We start from the raw sequence: 22,051 nt of genomic DNA, 5'->3' as shown, positions 1-22,051 counted from the left end.
GTAACTTTTGTTTCCTTTGTCTCTTTTTTTCTTCCCCCTTTTCTCCTTTCCTTTCTTTTCTTTCTTTTCCTTTCTTTCCTCTCCTTCCTCTTTTTTCTTTCTTTCTTCTCTTCTCTTTCCTTTCTTTCCTTTCTATTCTTTTCCTTTTTTTTTCTTTTCTTTCCCTTTCCCCTTTCTGTTTCCCCCTCCCCTTTTTCTCGTTTTTCCCGACAGGCGACAGCTGCAACATTTTACCGAAATTATCCTGACAGGTGGAGGTGTCGTACGCCCACACCCCCTTTAGCGACGCCCCTGAGTGGGGGGGGGGGGGGTGGGGTAAATGTGAAAATCTCGCAGACCTTTATTTCAACTCAACATACTGACAAGGACATATTGAAGCACCGTACCGGTATTTACAAGCGGGCACAATTTTCAGACAAACCAATCAAAATCGGATAACTAATAAGAAAGTTTTGAATTATGAATGACATGACAAACTTTTAAAATCACAAAAAAAAAAAATGGCAACTCACTCATGAGTCTGTGACGTCATTGCCTCAATGTCTACTAATTTTTTAATTTTTTTTATTGATAATATAAATTTCTAATTTTCCCCAAAAAAAATCTTATTTGCTCACACCAGCATCCAAGTTATATTGATAGTAATAGTTATGTTTTTGTGTGTACTAATATAGAGTAATTTTTTTAAAGTTAAATCATGAAAAAATATGGAATTTGATTAACTATTTATATAAAAATGAATGATTATGAATATTCAATATTCAGAAAATAGTATTAATTCTACAAACCAGACAATTGATATTCGGGCAGGTGGCTTCAGCCCCCCCCCCCCCCCCCCCCCCCCCCCCCCCTGATGAAAATGTCACTATTTTGTTCAATGACGCTTCGGGGAATGTTGATATCTGACAAGAGATGTGACTCGAGCCTGCCCCCTTTCCAAAAATTGTACCCAATATATTCAATATTCAGAAAATAGTATTAATTCTACAAACCAGACAATTGATATTCGGGCAGGTGGCTTCAGCCCCCCCCCCCCACCCCCCCCCCCCCCCCCCCCCTGATGAAAATGTCACAAATTTTGTTTAATGACGCTTCGGGGAATGTTGATATCTGACAAGAGACAAGACAAGAGTGACTTGAGCCTGCCCCCTTTCCAAAAATTGTACCCGCTTGTAGGTATACTGTTACGGTGCTTAATATGACCCTGTCAGTATTGGTAAGTTGTGTTGAAATAACGGTCTGCACGATTTTCAAATTTCCGCCCCCTTCGATATATCCCCCCCCCCCCCCCCTCCCTTTTGGAAAATCCTGGATCCGCGCCTGATATATATAATTTCGTTTTCTTCTTTCTTACAGAGCAAGTGGATAAGGAGCTCGCAAGATACGTCATAACGTTGTCTCATTATTTTGTCTGATTTTCTTCATACCAATCTAGCTAGTATCAAGGTGAACCCTCAAGCTGCAGAAATAATATTCTTGAGGAGAATACTGGGAATATCACGGAGTGACAGATTGTAAAATAAGGGAGAGCTTGTGTGAAACCTAAGATAAAGAAAACTTCATTTGGTTGGACATAAATTGAAAAAAGGCACATAAAATAGGACATGACTGGGAAAATTGGGGAGGCCGGGGGGGGGGGGGCGAAGAAGAAGTGTAGGGATCGAGGTAGCGTATCAAATAGATGCATTAGTTGGCTCACTGTTAACTGTACTATTAGTATATTAGAATAACCAGAAATACAAGAGGATGGAGTGAGTTAATGGTATGAAAACATATAGTGAATGGTGCATATTGCTTGAATTTGAAAGATGGGGTCTCAGCAGGTATATCAAATTGAGCAACAACAAATAAATCATTACTGATCTACTGTGAAATTGTTAGTAAATAGAAATGTCTAAATGCTCAATGTACAACAATCCGATGACTTATATGTAATTTATCAAAATCTCTTTGGATGAAAATAAATCAAGCTCAAACGCGGAAAATAATGCGAGCATTACCATGTACAACGTATAAAGCTAATTTAACCAATCCGATTTCAATATTATTCTCGATGCATGATCTCACGTATAGCGTTCCATACTCTATCCAAATCATAACAAGCACTGAAGCAGAACTCATGTTACGTTTGTTTAGTGTGGCTTGAGGATTTCGGGGGGATCTGCGATGCGACTTCCCATTGAAACACGTAAATTTTACTCGTCTTTGCTCAACATTCATGCAATTCATTGAAAATACGAACTAAGCTTTAGAAATGGCGTCCGCCAATATATGTTTATGTGCAATGTGTGGTTTGCCAGCTTCAGGAAAGACAACTCTTTGCCGACTGTTGTCAGAACTCGCGACCGTGAAAGGTAGCGGTGGTGGATGCACTGGCCCTGGATGTGCAATTGCTATTGTGCACGTTTGTTACGATACAATCATTCCACGGAATCTGGACCAAACAATTCAGGTCGTTGCATCAGACTACCGGACGCAGGTTTGTATAGACTCTACAACTCTTGAAACACTCAATCACAGTCATTTGAGACAGACAAAACAACAACAACAAACACACCAAAGTGAAAATGCTGAAAGTGCAATCAGCAATGGAAAGTACTGAACTCAGCCCTGAAGTCAAAAAGACTTGTCAAAACCTAACTCAAGATCCTAAACTGGGAAACGATTCAAACCACAGGTTTGGTCCTATTTTTGGCGCTAGTTCAGAATCATATCCAGACTTTGACCCGTAACTCTGGCATGGAGATACCCTACTAAAACATACCCAAACCGCCAGGCACCTGTTTCACATTTATTACAAATTATTGTAAATTACAAACTTGATATGGGGATTGCATTGGAAATAGTGCATCAAACAATTTTCAAAGTTGGTACTCCGCCCTTCCTATAATTTGTCTGCCAGAGTTAGTAAAAGAAAAATTAGAGCCTGACAAAACCTCCATATTTTAGGATAATGCGCTAATTTGTGCATGTTTTAATGTCCCGTTATTTAATCCATGATTTACTATCGATATCTTCGATAACCTATGGGGAATTATCTTCTTCTTCTTCTTCTTCGAGATAATCTGCCTCCTTCAATACTGAAGATTCTTGCAGATGCCGTATACTCGGCCTGGTTGGGCAGGTGGACCATTACACCGGGGTTTCCCCCTACTCTTATACGAATAGTGCAATGGGTTCTTAACGTGCAAGGGTTGTGACTCTCCTGTACACGGGGCCTCCATTTAACGTCCTATCCGAGGGACGGAGTGTTTTCCACTTGACATAACCTGCATCTATGAACAAGGGAAGGGGCACGTTAACACACAACGCAGGCTTCAGTCATCCGCCTGGGTGAGAGTCGAACCCGGGATCTTTGGTTCGACAGGCAGACGCTTTACCGACTGAGCCAACTCGCCTCCTCAATATGGACTGCACGCATGTTTTCGCGTTTTTTTTTTTTTTGCAGTTGGAAAAAAGGATGAAATTACACAAGTTTGTGTTCCCTTGTTCAACTCATTACACATTCAACAATTGATGAGAAACCATTGAAAGGGACAGCGAACAGTTGCTGGGATACCATTTTCTGATGTAGGAATTCTAAATCCTGAAATTTTATGCGCTCTTTTATCTCACCACCTGCATGGTCAACAGTTGCAGATTAGCGCATAAATTTTCGGCGGCTTGGAGCATTAGGTCAAAGGAGAGCGGCTTGATTCCACTCCTTTCTTTCACCTCCCTGCACCCATTCACTCCTAAACACATTCAAGCTCCCATGCACACAAAATACCCACATGGACACATTGCATTATACTCATAAATGACTATGCGCAGTGGCACTAATAACTGTCACCTATCCCCTTTAACTGTCTATATGAAAGCAAATTTAAATCTAAAATATTTAAAAACAAAAACCATAAAATGCAGCACTCCCTAACGATTCTTCATGTGTCTTTTGTTAGCCGTCTCTCTGACAGTATTCCATATCTGCCAATCTAATGCAGACAAAGATAAGGAGGAAAAACCTAACAAGGTAACATGACTACCGGTACCTCATTATGCCTAGGTAAAGTAGTAATGATTCCTCACTAATTGATAAATCTTTTTTCTTTCTCCCAAACATCAGAAACATTCTCTCTGGAAGGAATACAGACATCAAATAGTGAAATGCTTAGATTTCATTGTTGGAGAACTGACAGAGAAAGACAGAACATTACATCAAATAATTACAGATCTTCAATGTGGCAATGCCATCTCTACAACCAATGTCAACCAAGATATTTCAGCTGTACAGAGAGAAGTATGGCTGAAGGTAGTTGGATGCTTATCAGAAGCAGCAGCTAGAGTGAACGGCGGAGAGAGCAATCTGATCTTCCTTATTGATGATAACATGTTCTATAGGAGTATGAGATACAACCTGTATCAACTTGCTCGCAAGTGTAAGTACTTTTGTAGGGAATAATTTGTATGGGGCAAATAAGCTCTAGGAAACTAAAAACAAAACAAAAATCAAAAAGGGAAAAAACTGCACTGGTTTAAACGCAACATAACTTGTAAGATCGTAAGGTTTCAAAAGTAGAAATAATTTTGTTGTACACCTCAAAGAACTATATTCTGTATGATACGGTTTTCAACCATGTATGTACTGCCGGGAGCCAACCGAAGAAGGTGGTGCAGCATGTCTTGAATTTGTGCCTTTAAAAAATTGGTTAGATTGCTGTGTTTGCTATTTCACATACAAATTCAATGATATGGATTATTAAGGATAGTAGATGTATTTCACAGGTATTCCCCACTATTTCCTGGTATTTCCCGGGCAATTGCCATCCCTGGCTATACCTCCTTATTAAAACGTAAAAACATTTTCATATCTCTTGACCTGAATTTTGGAACTTTTTTTATATTAATCCTGTACAGACTCAACTGGATTTTGCCAAATTGGATTTGAATGCAGCACAGACATTGCCATTGAAAGAAACGCAAAAAGAAAGAATGGAATTCCTGAAGAAACCATCGTGACCATGGCGACTAGACTTGAGCAACCTGATGCAAGTAAAGCACCATGGGAAGTGAACTCTATCCTCATTGATGCTGATGAAGAAGTTAACCATGGTATTCTGTAAGTGTCTGAATAGCTAGTTTTACACCTAGCGATTGTAATGTGCAAGATAGTGTCCAGGCATTGTGCAAAATGAATTAGCCCTGATAAAAGCTGGGTGTAACGGCTTGATATGTAATGCAGTGACAACCAAGCCCAAATTAAGATTGCTAAAACCAAGTAACATTCAAATTTTCTCTTAAAGTGCCTGTTAAAAAAAAAATCACAAATATGGCAATTAACAAATCACTAGAAACTGGTAAGCTAACAGATGGCCATCATATAAGTTTTAGGTCAACTACATATCGGGTGATTTATAAAAATACAAATAAAACAACCTCCATAGCATCTGGGATATGCGAGAGATTCGACAGAAAAATAACGATGTTTTAATGCCGTCACAATATGAACCAACCCTGCCCAAGCAGACGACATCCCATAAAGAATGAGCTTAATTGCAATGCTATTATTTCTCAAATTATAATGAGTTTAGTGTAAATAAATGTGATGGAATTTTACACCTTTCAAAAAGGGATATGACCCCCATTCTGATAACTAAATTCTTTTGTTTGAAAATACACAGGATTGGTGTTAATGAACAATCAAAGAAACCACACTTTTAAATTAAAAAACCTCCAGAATGATAGGATGAACGGCATTTGTTCCCTCTTGAAACTCCGAACATAGCGTGGTGTATGCAGCTGAAAATACAATGGTGTTTTATTTTGTTTACAAGCGACGGATTCCTTTTTTTTCCTTATCCTTGCATTTTTCATCAAAATAATACCATGCACAGGGTTTAGAGTGAGGCAACAGATTAAACATTTCGCCTGAGGGGAGTGAAGTAAGAGAAATAACTGAAGAAAAGATGACAAAACAGGCACTGAAATTATGTGAGATGTCATGGGACATCGTCTGCTTGTGCACATCATGTTCAACATGTGACGTCACACATCTCAGCAGTGATCGGAGAGCTGTTTAGGTGCTATGCCGGGGCTGTATCTAAGCGTTCTGTGATTGTTGATAATCATTACTTCAAATGTTTCAAAACATTGAATTTTGATAACCTTGTCCAATCAAAGTTTCACCTTTGCAATTATGACAACAAAGTTAGTTTTTAAAATCAATGAAACTTCTCTTTAAGTATGGGCCAATGAGAAAGGTAGATGCTTCAATAATTCAGTTTTAGGACAAAGCCAGGGTACTCCCTCCATACATTACCAACTGCATCAATATTATTATTTTAGTATACCCGATGGTTGCATCAGTTTACCAGAGCGTAGCTGAGACTACATATCAAGGGATACGATTCTTTGGTTGTGATCTTTAACCATTATTTCATTTTACTTGGTAAAGTAGGAGACAGAATGACCAAATATGTTTGTCTTGCCCCTTTGACCACACATTCAGAAAAGTCACAATTACTTCTTTCAAATGCATTATTAAAGAATAAAACCCCTATTTTCTTGTTAATGATTCCCAGTGCACCTGTATGGATGATGCTGCAGTCCTCTTTCCTCACTCCTGTTCCACCCCTCATTGAAGAAGACGAAGAAGCAAAGGTAAGTTCTGCAGTAATTCTTGTTTTAAGGACATGTTGGTTTAGTGATACATGTATATTCATCTTTCAATTAAAGGTATTACAAAGTTTTGGTATGGGGTCATGACTTTGGTTCAAATGAACATATTGGAAGCATATGCGATTTTACAATATCCAATGATCGTTGTCACGGTTGAAACAAGTATAAAGTGATGAAATTGTAGATAATAAACTCTTTATGTTGTGTAGCGCCCTCTCAAGACTGATATAACTTTAGCTATAAAACAATTTTTGACTACGATCAACCAATTTGCTATTACCCTTTTGGAAATTATATGTCAGAACTGCATATTCTGAGATTTTCATGGTCGCAGCTACCATGGGATGGCCTTAGGCGCTATTTGAAATATTTGAAATTTACCAGGAGCACCAGTAAATTTTTGATAATTCATTTTCTCAAAAGCAGAAGTGTTTTAGGGGCTAAATTTTCTAGTGCTTGTAATACATCCACAGGGGTATCCAAATATATCAAAATTGTAAAGAATTACTATCAATCCAATTTTCGAAATTTCCCGAAACTTTGTATTACCTTTTGAATTTGAGACTGAATGTAAGGCTAGTGATTATGTCCTCAGACAAGACAGGTTATTGACAGTTATCTCTCTTGACAAGGTAGTGTGACAGATGTAATAGATGGTTGGATTTATTTATGAATATATATATACAAGGCACTGAATACTATAATTACTGTGGCTTAAGACAAGGTGCCATCTATCTATCTATCTATCTATCAGGCTATAGTTCATCCAGACGTTGGACAAAGCCCTCCTCAAAACATTTCCATTCTCTTCTGTCGGTAGCTGTCCTAGTCCAAGCGGCCGTTCCCATGTATTGTGTTGGGTCATCTCTCCATCTTCTCTTCTGCCTTCCTTTTCTTCTCTTTACCATCCTTGGTTGCCATTCTGTTAAACGATTTGTCCATCTATCGTCCTGAAGTCTTGCTACATGCCCTGCCCATCTCCACTTTGATTCTCTGACTTTCTCCATGATGTCTTTAACCTTTGTTTTCTGGTGTTTGACTTTGTGTTTGATTTTGTCTTGCAGAGATAAATGCGACATCTTTCTCTCCATAGCTCGTTGAGTAGTCACAAGCTTCTGTTCTAGATCCTTTCTAACATTCGACCTTCTATCTCGATGTTTTCATCTGTGTCATAGTTAGTCATATATTTAGTTTTCTCTTTGTGCATAGTTAGGTCAATACGTTTGCGCTCCCTGTAGAGACCTGTCAGCTGGTCTTCCAAGTCTTTGGTTGATGAAAAGGTGCCATGAAAAGGATTAAAGAGCCAAACTATTCTTCATGTACATGAGTTCTTTTTTCTAGTCTGCTGCCTATGTTTTATCTTCTTATAGGAACAAAGCAGAGCTGAATGTGCTGCTAGTCTTCTCCACCAGGCTGACCAAGTTCTGAGAAAGTGCATATCTGAAACTTTGGCTACATCAAAAGGTCAGGCACAAGAGACTAATCAGTTTTAAGCATGTAAAACCAGAAAATGTCATGGGATCTAAATAGTTTTTTTTTTCCTTCTATTTATTACTGGTAGTATTATTTATTAAAAAAAGAGAAATGAAGTTTTGCAAATGGCTGAAATTTCTTTGTCATGGAAATGATAAGGATTAATTTTTTAAGGATTTTGTACCTAAAGTACAAGACTACTTAATTATAACAGTTCGATGTGAATCTTGTTTAATGCCATACACATCTAAATTCTATCTCTGGCTATACAGATGTATATGAGTTTAGTTTTCGCATAAAATTGACAAAGTTTCTAGAGAGCGATGGCAGCTTGGATAAAATGTAAGCTTAGAAAGCTAGCAGCTTCGCTAACTTTCAAAGCCAAAACAAATTTGATTTCAACACAACCTGTAACTAAAAATTATTTGGTATTAAGGATATACCGGTATGAAGAGGATGATCATTAATAATCTTATGGTCTTGAATATGATTTACAGGGAACCTGACCAGTACTGAACGTAAAGATCTGGCCTCGGAGCTAAACCAAGGCAAGGCAGCCATACTTGATGAGTTGAGGAGAGGTAGTCTTTCTCCCCCTGATCTTCCTCATGAGAACCGGTCAAGAGAAACCTTTGCACACTTCTTCAAAGAATGTCTAAATAGCAAGCTAGTGAAGTAAATTGTTTAACAGATATCTTTGGAATTATCTCCTAAGGCTGATTCATGAGGGATGTTCTTGTACATACATGCAATTGTGGTTAATACAGGTAAATATTGGTTGCTTGAAAATCAATTAACACACCGATTTAATAGTTGGGACTGTTAAAAAGAAATCTCTCATTTGAGAAAGAGAGAAAAGAACTTGGCTTCTAGAATAATCTATACTAGGATGTATTCACATTTACATTTCATGTAGGTCAGAATAGGAGAAAAAGGGAAGCAATATGGAATTAAACGTTGTAAGTGTGAAAAGGTTAATGGATATCAATGAGTAATTCTAAAGAAATGAAGGATTATATTAAAGGGCAATCCAGCCCATGTATTAGTTGTGATAAGTTTGCTAGTATGAGAGCAGAAAAATGAGATAAACAGAATGGCAAAAAATCAGACCAATAGTAAGAAAGCCATGAATGTTTGATGATAAAATCACTAAGTCTATACGAATCTCAAATTGGCATTTGCCATGTAAACAAATATCATTAATTTCTGTTGTTCACCTAAATGCCTTCTCTCTTGGGACACTACTCAAATTATCAATAGCATATTCATAACTGCCAATATTTGAAGTTTTCAATTAGTAATGAGAGTAACCCGGCATTAGGCCAGTTTAATAATGTATGCACAAACCCTTAAAGAAACCTCACCCCAAAGTATAAGTGTAGGTATTTGGAAAAATGACATATATTCCTGCCCTTTGATGTACAACATTCCTTACGAAAATGTACAAGAGATAAAATGAATATATTCTTGGCATGATGTGATGCTTTTTAGCATGACATGGGCGCAACAATTTTCTTTAAAACGTGATGTACCAGTTGAAGTTGTGAATGTATCATGCACCAAGCTTTAGTTGGAAAGAGCATCCTTCAAAGCTTCTAGCTCTGTGATACATTCTCAATTCCACTTTACTAACCTGGGTTCACTTTTACGAGTGAGATCTGAGAGTGGGGCTGCCAACTTGCTGAAGTTCAAGATGAACTTCCTGTAATAGTAATACCCACTCAATTCCATGATGTTCTGACATCGGTCTTTGTGACTGGTTGATCAGGCCTGATAATTTCCTGAATTTTTTCTCCTTTTGGGGGGAGCCCAGGCTCCCTTTCCCCCATTATGGTCTTATAGAAGACACAACCCATTCAAGTGGTGACTTCCTAAATATGAAGTTGCCTCGCTGTCTTGTTCACCTACATGCATCTTAGTGAGGTTAATTCCCATGAGTAGATCTATTGATCCACTACCTCTGTGTATCTCTCTTGGGATGAGGCGTACTTGACGGGCAAAGAGTAGCAACATTCACCTCCCTGATGTCATCATTCATGCATGGTAACCCTAGTGCTATAATCTTGCAGATAGTCTTGCCATCTACAGAGCTGACTGGCACTCTATACAGTGATATCTTCAGAAATTCCTCCTCCCAGCCCACCTTGGTAATTGTGATGCTGATGCTCTCAAATCTTCTCAAATCTTCAGCAAGCTCTTGGCGGATGATGCTGATCTGGGCCCCTGAATGTAAGAGCATTTTTCCTTCTCTCTTTAGCTGTAAACCTGTGAACCTTGCCCTGATGACGGGTAGCATGGCTTCCGTCCCTCTTACAAGGGCTACTCCCATTGTTGTCCATACTGGGATGTAACAGTGGATGATGGAAGAACTTGCACGGTTGCCCTTTGTATGTCTCTGGACACCGTCTCCTTTTCTTGCAAGTAGCCATTCGATGCTCTCTACCGGCTTGCTTCAAACAGCTATAACAAGCTCGGCTGCTCTTCACCAACGCCAATCACTCTGCCGGAGACTTATGAAGGAAAGTCTTGCATTGATCAGTCCAGTGCCCATCCTTACTCTTGTAGATCCAGCAGCGATAATCTTGCTGTCTTTCTTCAACTGTTGTGAGCTGCTTTACTGCGGATCTGGACTTATCTAGCTGACCCCTAGCAGCTTCATAGTCTCGCCCTATTCTTCTGATGTGTTGAAGTGGCTTCCCCTTCAAGCAAGACCTCAGGATCATCAATGCATCCCACCCACCGTAATGTGGATGTATAACATGCTGAAAATCAGCCTTGAATACATTGTACTCTCTTATGTCCCCTGAAAATGTTGGTAACTTGGGCCTCTCCATGTTGAAGCGAGGAGGTTGAGGCCGGTTTGACTCTGCTTGAACAGCAGTTCTCTGGGAACTCTCCTCTTCTCTCTCTGTTGATTGTTACGGCTCTTGCGACAAAGACATCTGAGAGACATAATCCTTCTCTCTGATTTGGAGCTTGCAGAAACATTTCTGACACTCTTCAAGCCATAGCTCCTCCTTTGTAAATTCTTCCTCGTGTTTAGATTGAAGCTCTAGGTAGGCCTGGTTGCATTGTTGGAAAGCTTCCTTTACCTTACCCACCGGCCGCTTTTCCTCCATCAGGAAGTCCAACAGATTTCCCAACCTGGTTGTTGGGTTCTACTACTCAATAACTACCAGAGACACAATCGTTTGTGGTGGTATCTTCATTGTTTTAATGAAGAGCACGTTATTCACGTGTAACACGCAGCTAGCACAAAGTAGTAGCAATAGCGGCAAACTATAGAACGCCATTTGTCAATACACAACAACTCTCCCCCACCAAATCTTAAGTACCTTTAACCTAAATTTGGCAAATAAAATCAGCCTTCGTATTAAACTGCATATACTGACAACTATGTTACCAGCACACCAACCTTTGTGATAAAGAATTACTTCTTATAATATCCAAAGTTTTTATAATCCACATGTATCAAGTTAAACTCCACTTGTAATGTGATATGTAGTATTATCAATCCTGTTGTATTTCTATTCATAACTTTCCAAAAACGTGAATATTCACTCTTTTGATATACTTCCATATATGTTCGAATACAATATATATTTTAAACCAATCTGTTTCAATACTTGTTTTCTGTTACAATGAAATATAGTTTAATGCTGAGAATCCATACCATGAGCTATGTTCTCATATGTTGAGTACATTGATTGTGTTTTGTTTCAAGCATGATATCATTGTTTCTTCATGCAAATAACAAAGCATTACATTTAGCAATGTCCACAACCAATATAACGCAACCAATAACATGTACTTAATCCGAGACTTATCATGAATAAGAAACACTGTAGTATCTTTTCTTTTTGATCTTCTCCTAACCCTACAACATATATCTAGCAGGAGGTTTAACCTTCCTCTTAGAACTTCTCAACTCCATCTCTGGTAACTTATTGTTTCCTAAGTCACCCTTCACTACTTCATCTGCTACTTCTGACCTATCTGTATCATCTGTCTGGGAATCATCACTTTGAACCACATTTTGTTCCTGACTTACACTTTGGTTTGTTACAGTATCAGATTCTGCATTCTGCCTGCTGAACTGAAAACCTTCCCTCAACTGACTACTGTCATCTATCGAACTGAACATTGGACGTTGTTTCTCTAGTTTCTTCTGTTTTCAATATTGGAATGATTTTTTCTATGTGTCTTTTCCACACTCCCTCTCTAACTTGAATCTTGTAATTGACTGAACCTTCTCTACCAACTACAGTACCAGGTACCCATTTTTCCTTGCTTAGATAGTTCCTAACAAGTACTTTGTCTCCATCTACAAACTCTCTTGTAAATACTGATTTCCTGTTCTTGTTTCTACGACATGCCTGTTTATACAACTGATCTTTGTATCGCAATTCAATACCCGGTCTCAAGTTGTCTAGCCGCATTCGCAACTGTCTACCCATTAACAAGGTAGCTGGAGTCTCCCCCGTAACTGAGTGAGATGCACTTCTGTATGCAAATAGAAACCTTCCTAGTTTGGCCTGGATTGAGCCTCCATCTTTCCTAGCTGCGCGAAGTGCCTGTTTAAGTGTCTGAACAAATCTTTCCGCTTGTCCATTGGAACTCGGATGATAAGGTGCACTGAATTTGTGCTTGATACCGTTTGATTCGACAAACTGCTGGAACTTGCTAGATGTAAATTGAGTCCCGTTATCTGAAACCAAAATCTGCGGTATGCCATATCTACTGAACAGTGCCCTTAGTCTAGAAATAGTTGTCTCTGATATCATATTCGGCATAACAAAAAACTTCTGGCCAATTCGAATACGCATCCACTACTATCAAATATGTCACCCCTTCGAAAGGACCTGCAAAGTCTATGTGTACGCGTTCCCACGGTTTGGATGCCGGTATCCACGGGTGTAACGGTTCTGGCCCTGGATTGTTCTGTATGCTCTGACATGAGCCACATTCTTTCACGCATTGCTCAATTTGTCTATCTATCTGAGGCCACCACACGTATCTTCTAGCTATGGATTTCATTTTGACGACCCCGAGGTGTCCTTCATGCAGTTCCAAGAGAACCGCGCTACGCAATTTAGGTGGAATGATTACTCGCATTCCCCACAACAGAACTCTGTGTTCTATTGTAATCTCATGTCTACGAGTATAGAATGGTTTCAAGTGACCTTCATCTTCGGTTAGGACTCTTGGCCATCCCTCCATGACCTTTGACATGACCTTGTCGTTCCGTGTTTGGTTTCGGATTTCTTCCAGAGTACACGATAATACATTTGTATGGAAAACTGATATGACCGGTTCGCATGTCACTTGCTCGGCTTCAGCATCCGGAAGCCTTGACAAACAATCCGCATTTGCATTTTATTTTGAAGTGCGGTACCAAATATTGTTATCGAATCCAGCCAAGTACATGGCCCATCGCTGCATTCTTTCAGCGGCAAGAATTGGTAATCCTTTATGCGGACCCAACAGAGCAGTCAATGGCTTGTTGTCTGTAAACAATGTGAACCTATGTCCATGTACATGTAGAATTTCTTTAGTGCAAACACTATTGCAAGAGCTTTCTCTTCATCTAGAGTTACATGCATAACTTTACAATTTCACCTTTTTTGTTTTAAAGTACCGGTAGTTCAAATCGAATGACAAAGCATACTTGAATAAACTACAAATATGATTCAAATATTTTTAACTGAGTCTTTCAGTCCGACATTTGAGTTATGGTGATCACATCAAAATCCCCAAGTTTGAATTTAAGGACAGTAGCTGATCTTACCCTCACTCGCTCGCAAACTTTAGTATCGCTATAGCTCTATGCACATGAAACTTTGTAGGCGGATGTTGACCTGTGCGATCATTTTCCTACCATGCAACACCAAAGCAGGAGATTTTCCCATGTTTGAATGAGGTGTTAGTTGAATGACTTGGGCTCTGTTGTAGCGATCTGTAGTGTCTTTTTGAGAACTCGGTTCCACCACTCAACTTCCCCATTAGCTCTCAGGTAGTACAGGGAAGATCTCCAGTGCTGAACATTCAGACGCTAAAGAAACTGTTGAAAATCAGTAGACACAAACTGAACCCCGTTGTCTGACACAATCTCGGAAGGAAGCCCTTCTCTAGGGAACAGTCTCTTTGAATAGTAGTCAATTACAACTATCGCATACTTGTATTCATGCGAACTGAATGGACCAGTGATGTCGATTCCAATCTTTTCCCACGGCCCGGATGGAAGTGGCACACTTTGAAGTAGAGTATTGCGAGTATGCGCAACCTTTTCACTGGCTTGGCACGCGTATGAACTTTGAATGGCTTCTTTACCATTCTATCCATGATTGGCCACCAGTAGAGATCCCCTAATTCTCTATTTCGTATTTACGATACCTTGATGAGCTGCATGTGCACAAGTTATTAGCTGTGCGTAGGAATCACGAGTCTGTCCCCTTGGAAGAGACAGCTATTTAACTCATCACGCAGCCTTTGGTTTGGAATCAATCTGCAACCTTTTGTGGCCATCCACTCACCACATGAGAGATCATTGCGACAGAATTGAATCATCTGTCGCTCCTCGTTGCAATTCCACTTTTGAAATGCTATTCCCTGCGAAGAACGTATTGATCATCCACTATCACGTCTTCTGTAGGTAACGGTAGTTGCGATAATGCGACAGCAACACAGTTCTCCACACCAGGACTGTACTGAACATTGTAGTTGAATCGCATTAGACGTGTAGCCTAACATGCTATACGCATCATCTGATGATGTTCTGACCCTCTTGACGAGAGTCAAGTGATGTCGATTGATGATCAGTCCGCAGTATGAAATGGCTTCCCCATATGTACAGGAACCACTTCTTGCAAGCCCATACACAGGCTAATGCTTCTTTCTCTCCCACAGAATAGTTCCTTGTAAATAGAACGTCCTTTCTGGTCAGAGCTCTTAGTGGCTCTGTGATCGTGAGTGTGCATGGGACTAAGCGCGAATAATATGAAGGAAGTCTCAGAAGTGATTTGATTGTAGCTATTTTTGTAGGTACAGGGAACATTGCGAATCGTGTGATGGATCTGGTTCCATCCCCTTGGCTGAAACGATGTATCCCAGATATCAAATCTACAAAAGGTTGAACTGGTATTTCTGTGTATTCAGCGAAAGACCCACACTCTGTAGATAACTCACCTCATAACCAAAGCTACATACATCAGCAGAAGAGACCACACACTCAAGCTCTCTGTTCCTGAGGCAACAATTTACTCCTACAAGTACTCATTTTACCCCCGCACCATTCGCATCTGGAATCAACTACCATTCACTGCTGTTACTGCCCCAACAGTTGCTGCTTTCCAGATGACCGCCCTCCCTGTCATCAGAGGGTTGGAACCTCCTGTAGGTTCCAGAATAGCAGCATGATTTTTTACTTGCACGTCACTGTTTTAATGTATAAAGCAATTGTACACCCTTTTGTTGTCTGCACCTTCACCTGCTGTCACAACACATCCCATCCCAGTATAGCTTGGAAAAGCTGCTTCAGGGATTACCACATCAAGTATCAAGTAAGAACTGCACTAAAGTGAAGATCATGCTCAGCTTGTGTGGCACCATAAACAACCACATCATCCAGGTAACACTATCAGTTCAGTTTAGATTCTTTTATTTCACATGAAAAAATACAATACATTAACAAAACATAGCATAATTACAAAATTGATAATCGTGAACAATAAAAACATCCACACAGCATAAGTTTTTATGGCATTTACACTAAATAATTTCGAAATTACATGTGAAAAAAGGAACTTAACAAAAAAGCATATAGCTTTTAGAATTTAAGTTCCTCAAAATAATTTTGACACAAAGTCATTTATAATAAGGTAGAAGTATAATAATTAAAAAAGCAAAGTATACAAACAAAAACAATGAAATGATATGGACGATGGATGTAAGAAAGAAGAGAAATAGGAAGAGAAGGTAAAGAATGGGGGTCAAAAGAAGTATGAGGAGAGAGAAAAGGAAGTTTTAGAATAGAAAGTTCAAGGTCGGGAGTCACAGTCGGGGAAAAAATAGTATAGTTGTGCATTACACGTACAAATTCAATATTTGATATGTTTTTTAAAGCTGCCACCGTTTTTAAGCTGTTTGAGATTCGGATCAATGGTGCTCCAGTAGTTTGGTCCTGTGTATGAAATAGTTTTTTGGGCAAAAAGTGTCCTGGTTAGAGGAAGATGATAATTTGCACGTGTTGCATGTCGTGTTTGGTATGTGTGTATAGTCATTTTTTGTAAAGAGTTCAATTATTGCTGATGGGAGTTCTTGGCAAGACAACTGAAATATGAGTATGCCGAGATTTGAAAAGTATAAATCTTTAACTTTTAAAAGTTTGTCTTTCGAAAAATAAAGGGTCAGTATGTGAGCAATAGTGAGCAATATTTATCACTCTGAGTCCATGTTTCTGTCAAAGAAGTATTCGGTTGATATATGTGGTGTTTGAATTACCCCAAGCAAGAATTCCATAGTGTAGAACCTAAAAATTTGGAATATTCAAATTTTTCGAATTTTTTCTTTCTTTCTTCTGTACTTCAGCCAAATTAAGCTTGTTTTTTTATCATGATCCGCCATTTGAAAGTTCATGTATTGTGTGATTTGAATGGCAGCATGATCGAGCAGTGAATTTGTATTCGCTTTTTTGCACAGATTTACCACGTATTGACAGTTACATGTACACTGTGTCTGCATGTGCGAACGCCTGTTAAGGGTACAGATTTCTTATTTTTGAAGGCATACCGTGCTAGAAATTCCTAATACTTATTTTCAAATGTGGGCAGGTATCTGATGGTTGTATCATCTTTGCGGCTGGGGTATACAGAATTACCATGCTATATTTTTTATGTTACACTGTAGTGTGAAACAATGTGATTGTAAGTGTTAAAAAATATGATTATTCATTTATTTTTCTGCAAAAAAAATTAACATATATTCTGTAAATCATTGTGTTTTCTGACCAATAAAACTTATCAAGATAGAAAACAAACAAAAAAGGAATTTCTTGTACATGTTTTAAATGAGTTCCGTGATGGACTGAATTTTAATTATTGAAGTTGGTAAGGATCGTGTTCCACAGCCTACTAGGTCCTGAGTAAACTACAAACATTTGTGATGTGATGTTCTCGAATAAGGCATATGGAAGTTATAAAAGTTCTGTGTGGAATAAGAATGAGTATCCATACTAAATAAGAAATATTATGTCTACATGAGCATAGCAAGAGATAATTTATACAATTAGGAAACATTCAACATTTGCATCCCTACAAAAGAAGACCTTGTTGGAGAATTAAAAGATAAATTACACATGATTCTAATAGCTTTTTAATAGTATTTTCATCTATTTAAAACTCCAAAACTTAAAAACTGTAAACCTTAGAGCTTACTACATCACAATGTTCACTCCATGACAACTTATCATCAATTAAGTAACGAGCACCTGCTTAATTTCATTATCATTCATAAATAGTTTGTCACTATAGTATTAAACATCAATATTACGTTTGTCAAAAATCAACATATTTGACCTCGAGGTATTCAGAAGAGGTATATAAGAAATCATATCATCACCAAATCACTTGAACCACCACCATCATATCATCACCAAATCACTTGAACCACCACCATCGTATCACCACCAAATCACTTGAACCACCACCATCATATCACCAAATCACTTGAACCACCACCATCATATCATCACCAAATCACTTGAACCACCACCATCATATCACCAAATCACTTGAACCACCACCATCGTATCACCAAATCACTTGAACCACCACCATTGTATCACCAAATCACTTGAACAACCACCATCGTATCACCAAATCACTTGAACCACCACCATCGTATCACCAAATCACTTGAACCACCACCATCATATCATCACCAAATCACTTGAACCACCACCATCATATCATCACCAAATCACTTGAACCACCACCATCATATTATCACCAAATCACTTGAACCACCACCATCATATCACCAAATCACTTGAACCACCACCACCATCGTATCATCACCAAATCACTTGAACCACTACCATCGTATCACCAAATCACTTGAACCACTACCATCGTATCATCACCAAATCACTTGAACCACCACCATCGTATCACCACCAAATCACTTGAACCACCACCATCATATCACCAAATCACTTGAACCACCACCATCATATCATCACCAAATCACTTGAACCACCACCATCATATCACCAAATCACTTGAACCACCACCATCGTATCACCAAATCACTTGAACCACTACCATCGTATCACCAAATCACTTGAACCACTACCATCGTATCATCACCAAATCACTTGAACAACCGCCATCACATCATCACCAAATCACTTAAACCACCACCATATCATCACCAAATCACTGGTACCACCACCATCAAATCACTTGAACCACCACCATCATATCATCAGCAAATCACTTGAACCACCACCATCGTATCATCACCAAATCACTTGAACCACCACCATCATATCATCATCAAATCACTTGAACCACCACCATCGTATCATCACTAAATCACTTGAACCACCATCGTATCATCACCAAATCACTTGAACCACCACCATCATCACCAAATCACTTGAACCACCACATTGTATAATCACCAAACCACTTGAACCACCACCATCATATCACCACCATATCACTTGAACCACTACCATCATATCATCAACAAGTCACTTGAACCACCACCATCATATCACCACCATATCACTTGAACCACTACCATCATATCATCAACAAGTCACTTGAACCACCACTATCATATCATCACCAAATCACTTGAACCATCACCATCACATCATCACCAAATCTCTTGAACCACCACCATCGTATCATCACCAAACCACTTGAACCACCACCACCATCATATCACCACCAAATCACTTGAACCACCACCATCACATCATCACCAAAGCACTTGAACACTATCATTTCTTAACACCACCACTATCATCATCATAATCACCACTTCTTATCATCTCAATACCACCACCTCCATCATCATCAACCACTACCTAAGCTACTACCAATCTCAACTACATCTCTACCACTATCTACTTTTCCCCTTCATTTCTGTTGCAATAAATCTAATGTATCTCAGTTCCTCTGATCATTAGATTATGCCTTGACTTGGGATTGCACAACAAGTTATCAGATTAATTGCAATAAAAAATTGGGCCTTCATTCAAATTGAAAGGAGATTTGGACACCATAATTTGAACTCTGTGGAATTTAGTGAAGCCGTAGTGAAGCCAGAGTTAAACTTGGCCTTTGGGCAGCCAATTTCATCATCATTGTTAACGTTCTATTTTCCATCCAATACTTCATGTTTTTATTGGAAATAATCAAATATTTGAAAGCAAACACAGCTACATTAAAGAAAGAAACAGGATACATTGTATTTTAAATGGAAACACAAAACAGGTCTGTATTTTCTTAAACAATTAAAACTCTCAACAAACAACAGTTTTCAGTTGTAAACAACTTCTCATTACAGAGTGAAATGGTAAAAGACATTCTTCATTAGGTTTGATAATGCTAAACCCAAAGCCATAAATATACGTCCTATCCTATTATAGCGTTACTTAAGTAAAACAATTAGCTTCTGAATATGGAATTCTTATGTGGATAAGTACCAAGTCATATGGTAATAATACCAAAGTAGCAACTCATTAGATTTTTAGAATAGCTATAGACCAGGTAATGAGTGCAACGGTTGGATCCATGGCACTATTAATATGCAAGCTTACTTATTTGGAAAGAGCAGTCTTGAATGACATTTATTATTTTTTCACCAAATTCTACAACCTTTTAATGACCCCAATAACAGTATTCCCTACTATGCTTGAAATATTTGTGTAGTTTAGTTTTACGAGTACCATTCCCCCCCCCCCTTTGTTTCCTTTTCTTCAAGGTTTGTTCAAATTTTCATTATTAATACATTCCAACAAAACATCTGAAAGGAAAACAATCAAGCTTTTATGAGATTTTGTGTTGTTGGAACTGAACAGCATTTGCAATACCTTCATATTCATATTTTGCTGAGATAAAAAAAGACATGCCGTATATGACCGATTCATATACATGTAAAACTTGAGCAGATGATTTAAGATTTTATCTGTGGTACTAATAACATTTTCTTTTGGGTAAAATCTCTAAAAGTACCATATTTCTGAGTCATAATGGACTGGATACTACCACTACAGAATCTTAATGGGCTACCTTTACCACAAACTAGGAAGTTTGTCTAAAATGTACAGGAAGAGTTTCTAACATTTTTGTGTGGAAATACAGTATTTGAATATGAGTAAATTCTAGTCCAACAACCTGCTTTCAAAATGGGGCAAATATTTCTAATTTTGGCACATTTTTACAACTTGAACCTTGCGCTCAAAATGAAAAAATGAAATAGAAGCACAGAATTGAGTGGATATATAAGGAAAGACAAATTTGTCAAAAGTGACAATGAAAAACTCAAAAAGTAAGTGTGACAGCAAAATATAAAATGCTGAGACCATTTACAAAACATATTGATGATATGCCTTCACAAATTTCATAACGGTAGTACTCTATACTTGATAGTAAGTTGATACTTGAATGTTAAGTTTGGCAGTACTTCTGAGGACTGTATATCATATCAATCACATCATCTATGTTTTCAATATACACATAAAAACTCTGTTGACATGAAATCTACAATGTCTTACATACATAATGACTTGTATTGCTATTGATGAAAATGTTCATACATGTACATGAAGGATCATTCTAAATTTGTGTAGAATTATTGCCATGCATAGCATTTTTTTTCCTTCTGATTTTCCAAATTTCATAGAAAACCCCAAACTCTGCAATAAAATCAGACATTTAATTCTTTGTAATATATTTGTATATATCTACAGATAATATTCTTCTATTTACATATGTAGTACTTGGTAACACACTACTTACATTTCTTATAACTTGAATGAATCATATTGCATAAAAACTTAATCTTTCATAAATATATTGTTTGATAAATTATCAGAATGAAATAAAACACATTGAAACATTAACAAAAAGTTACAACATAAGTCAAACTTAATAACATAAAGTTGCATAAACGTAATAAATGAATTATTCACATTAAAAAAAATACATTGCATTGAATATAATTTATAAATGCACAAACTATTCATTTTCGCTTTAAATCTTTACAGTTTTATGTACAATACATGTGACATAAAAATGTCATAACATTAATACCACTGGTATACAATTAATTCCACCCTGATATTGATATTTGATACATGTAGCATTTATATGTCAATAATGCATATAATTTAATGATAAAATGTAATGCAAACATCACATAATTGCTGAATGAATATAACAATACCAAGCAATGAAATGTTATAGAGTAACAACTAGTACCATCTGCATGTACAAGGTCATAAACGTGTGATGGTTAAGTAATTTTCTTTTCTACCCATAAGAGACATGGTTAACTTGTCTGGCACAGAGTTGAATCTGTAGTCTTGATGTAATACCAATTTCAATAAACTCCTCACATTTCTCTGTCTCTATTATATCTCAATATCATGTAATTCCTACTATCCAAACAAAATGTATTTGTATTTTTAGATCTAAGATTTAAGATCTATGGAAATTATTAGGATTGAAGTTTATTCTTTCAGGGCCCATTGCATAAAACTTGAACATCGATGGTAGCTTTGCCATTAATGATATCTTCCATGGAAACCTTGATTAGATTAGCTGTTGACTGATGCTGCCATTGTAGCTAATCAGTAATAGCTTGTATGCCACAGGGCTCTGAAATGGGATATAAATGTAACTTGAGG

The 22,051-nt window shown here is 37.9% G+C and overlaps 1 protein-coding gene across 1 annotated transcript; it reads left to right on the top strand.

Annotated features, from left to right (window-relative positions):
- Nucleotides 1–2,096: 2,096 nt before the first annotated feature.
- LOC100888397 (L-seryl-tRNA(Sec) kinase) lies at nt 2,097–8,927 on the top strand. Its single transcript, XM_003724003.3, has 6 exons — nt 2,097–2,479; nt 4,106–4,418; nt 4,897–5,098; nt 6,561–6,639; nt 8,028–8,121; nt 8,628–8,927. The coding sequence occupies exons 1-6, from the start codon at nt 2,255–2,257 to the stop codon at nt 8,807–8,809; spliced, it is 1,095 nt and encodes a 364-aa protein (XP_003724051.2). The 5' UTR covers nt 2,097–2,254; the 3' UTR covers nt 8,810–8,927.
- Nucleotides 8,928–22,051: the final 13,124 nt, after the last annotated feature.

This window comes from Strongylocentrotus purpuratus, unplaced genomic scaffold, assembly GCF_000002235.5.
Source record: "Strongylocentrotus purpuratus isolate Spur 01 unplaced genomic scaffold, Spur_5.0 spur5_scaffold_15, whole genome shotgun sequence".
In the NCBI taxonomy this organism is placed as follows: Eukaryota; Metazoa; Echinodermata; class Echinoidea; order Camarodonta; family Strongylocentrotidae; genus Strongylocentrotus; species Strongylocentrotus purpuratus.
The sequence above is the reverse complement of the archived record's forward strand: the minus strand, read 5'-3'. Positions and strand labels throughout refer to the sequence as shown.

Excerpts from the sequence above, each read along its gene's own strand:
- LOC100888397 (XM_003724003.3), top strand. The coding sequence starts at position 2,255 with ATGGCGTCCGCCAATATATGTTTATGTGCAATGTGTGGTTTGCCAGCT. Across the intron at positions 2,480-4,105 it reads CATCAGACTACCGGACGCAG|AAACATTCTCTCTGGAAGGA; the intron begins GTTTGTATAGAC and ends CCCAAACATCAG. Across the intron at positions 4,419-4,896 it reads GTATCAACTTGCTCGCAAGT|ACTCAACTGGATTTTGCCAA; the intron begins GTAAGTACTTTT and ends AATCCTGTACAG.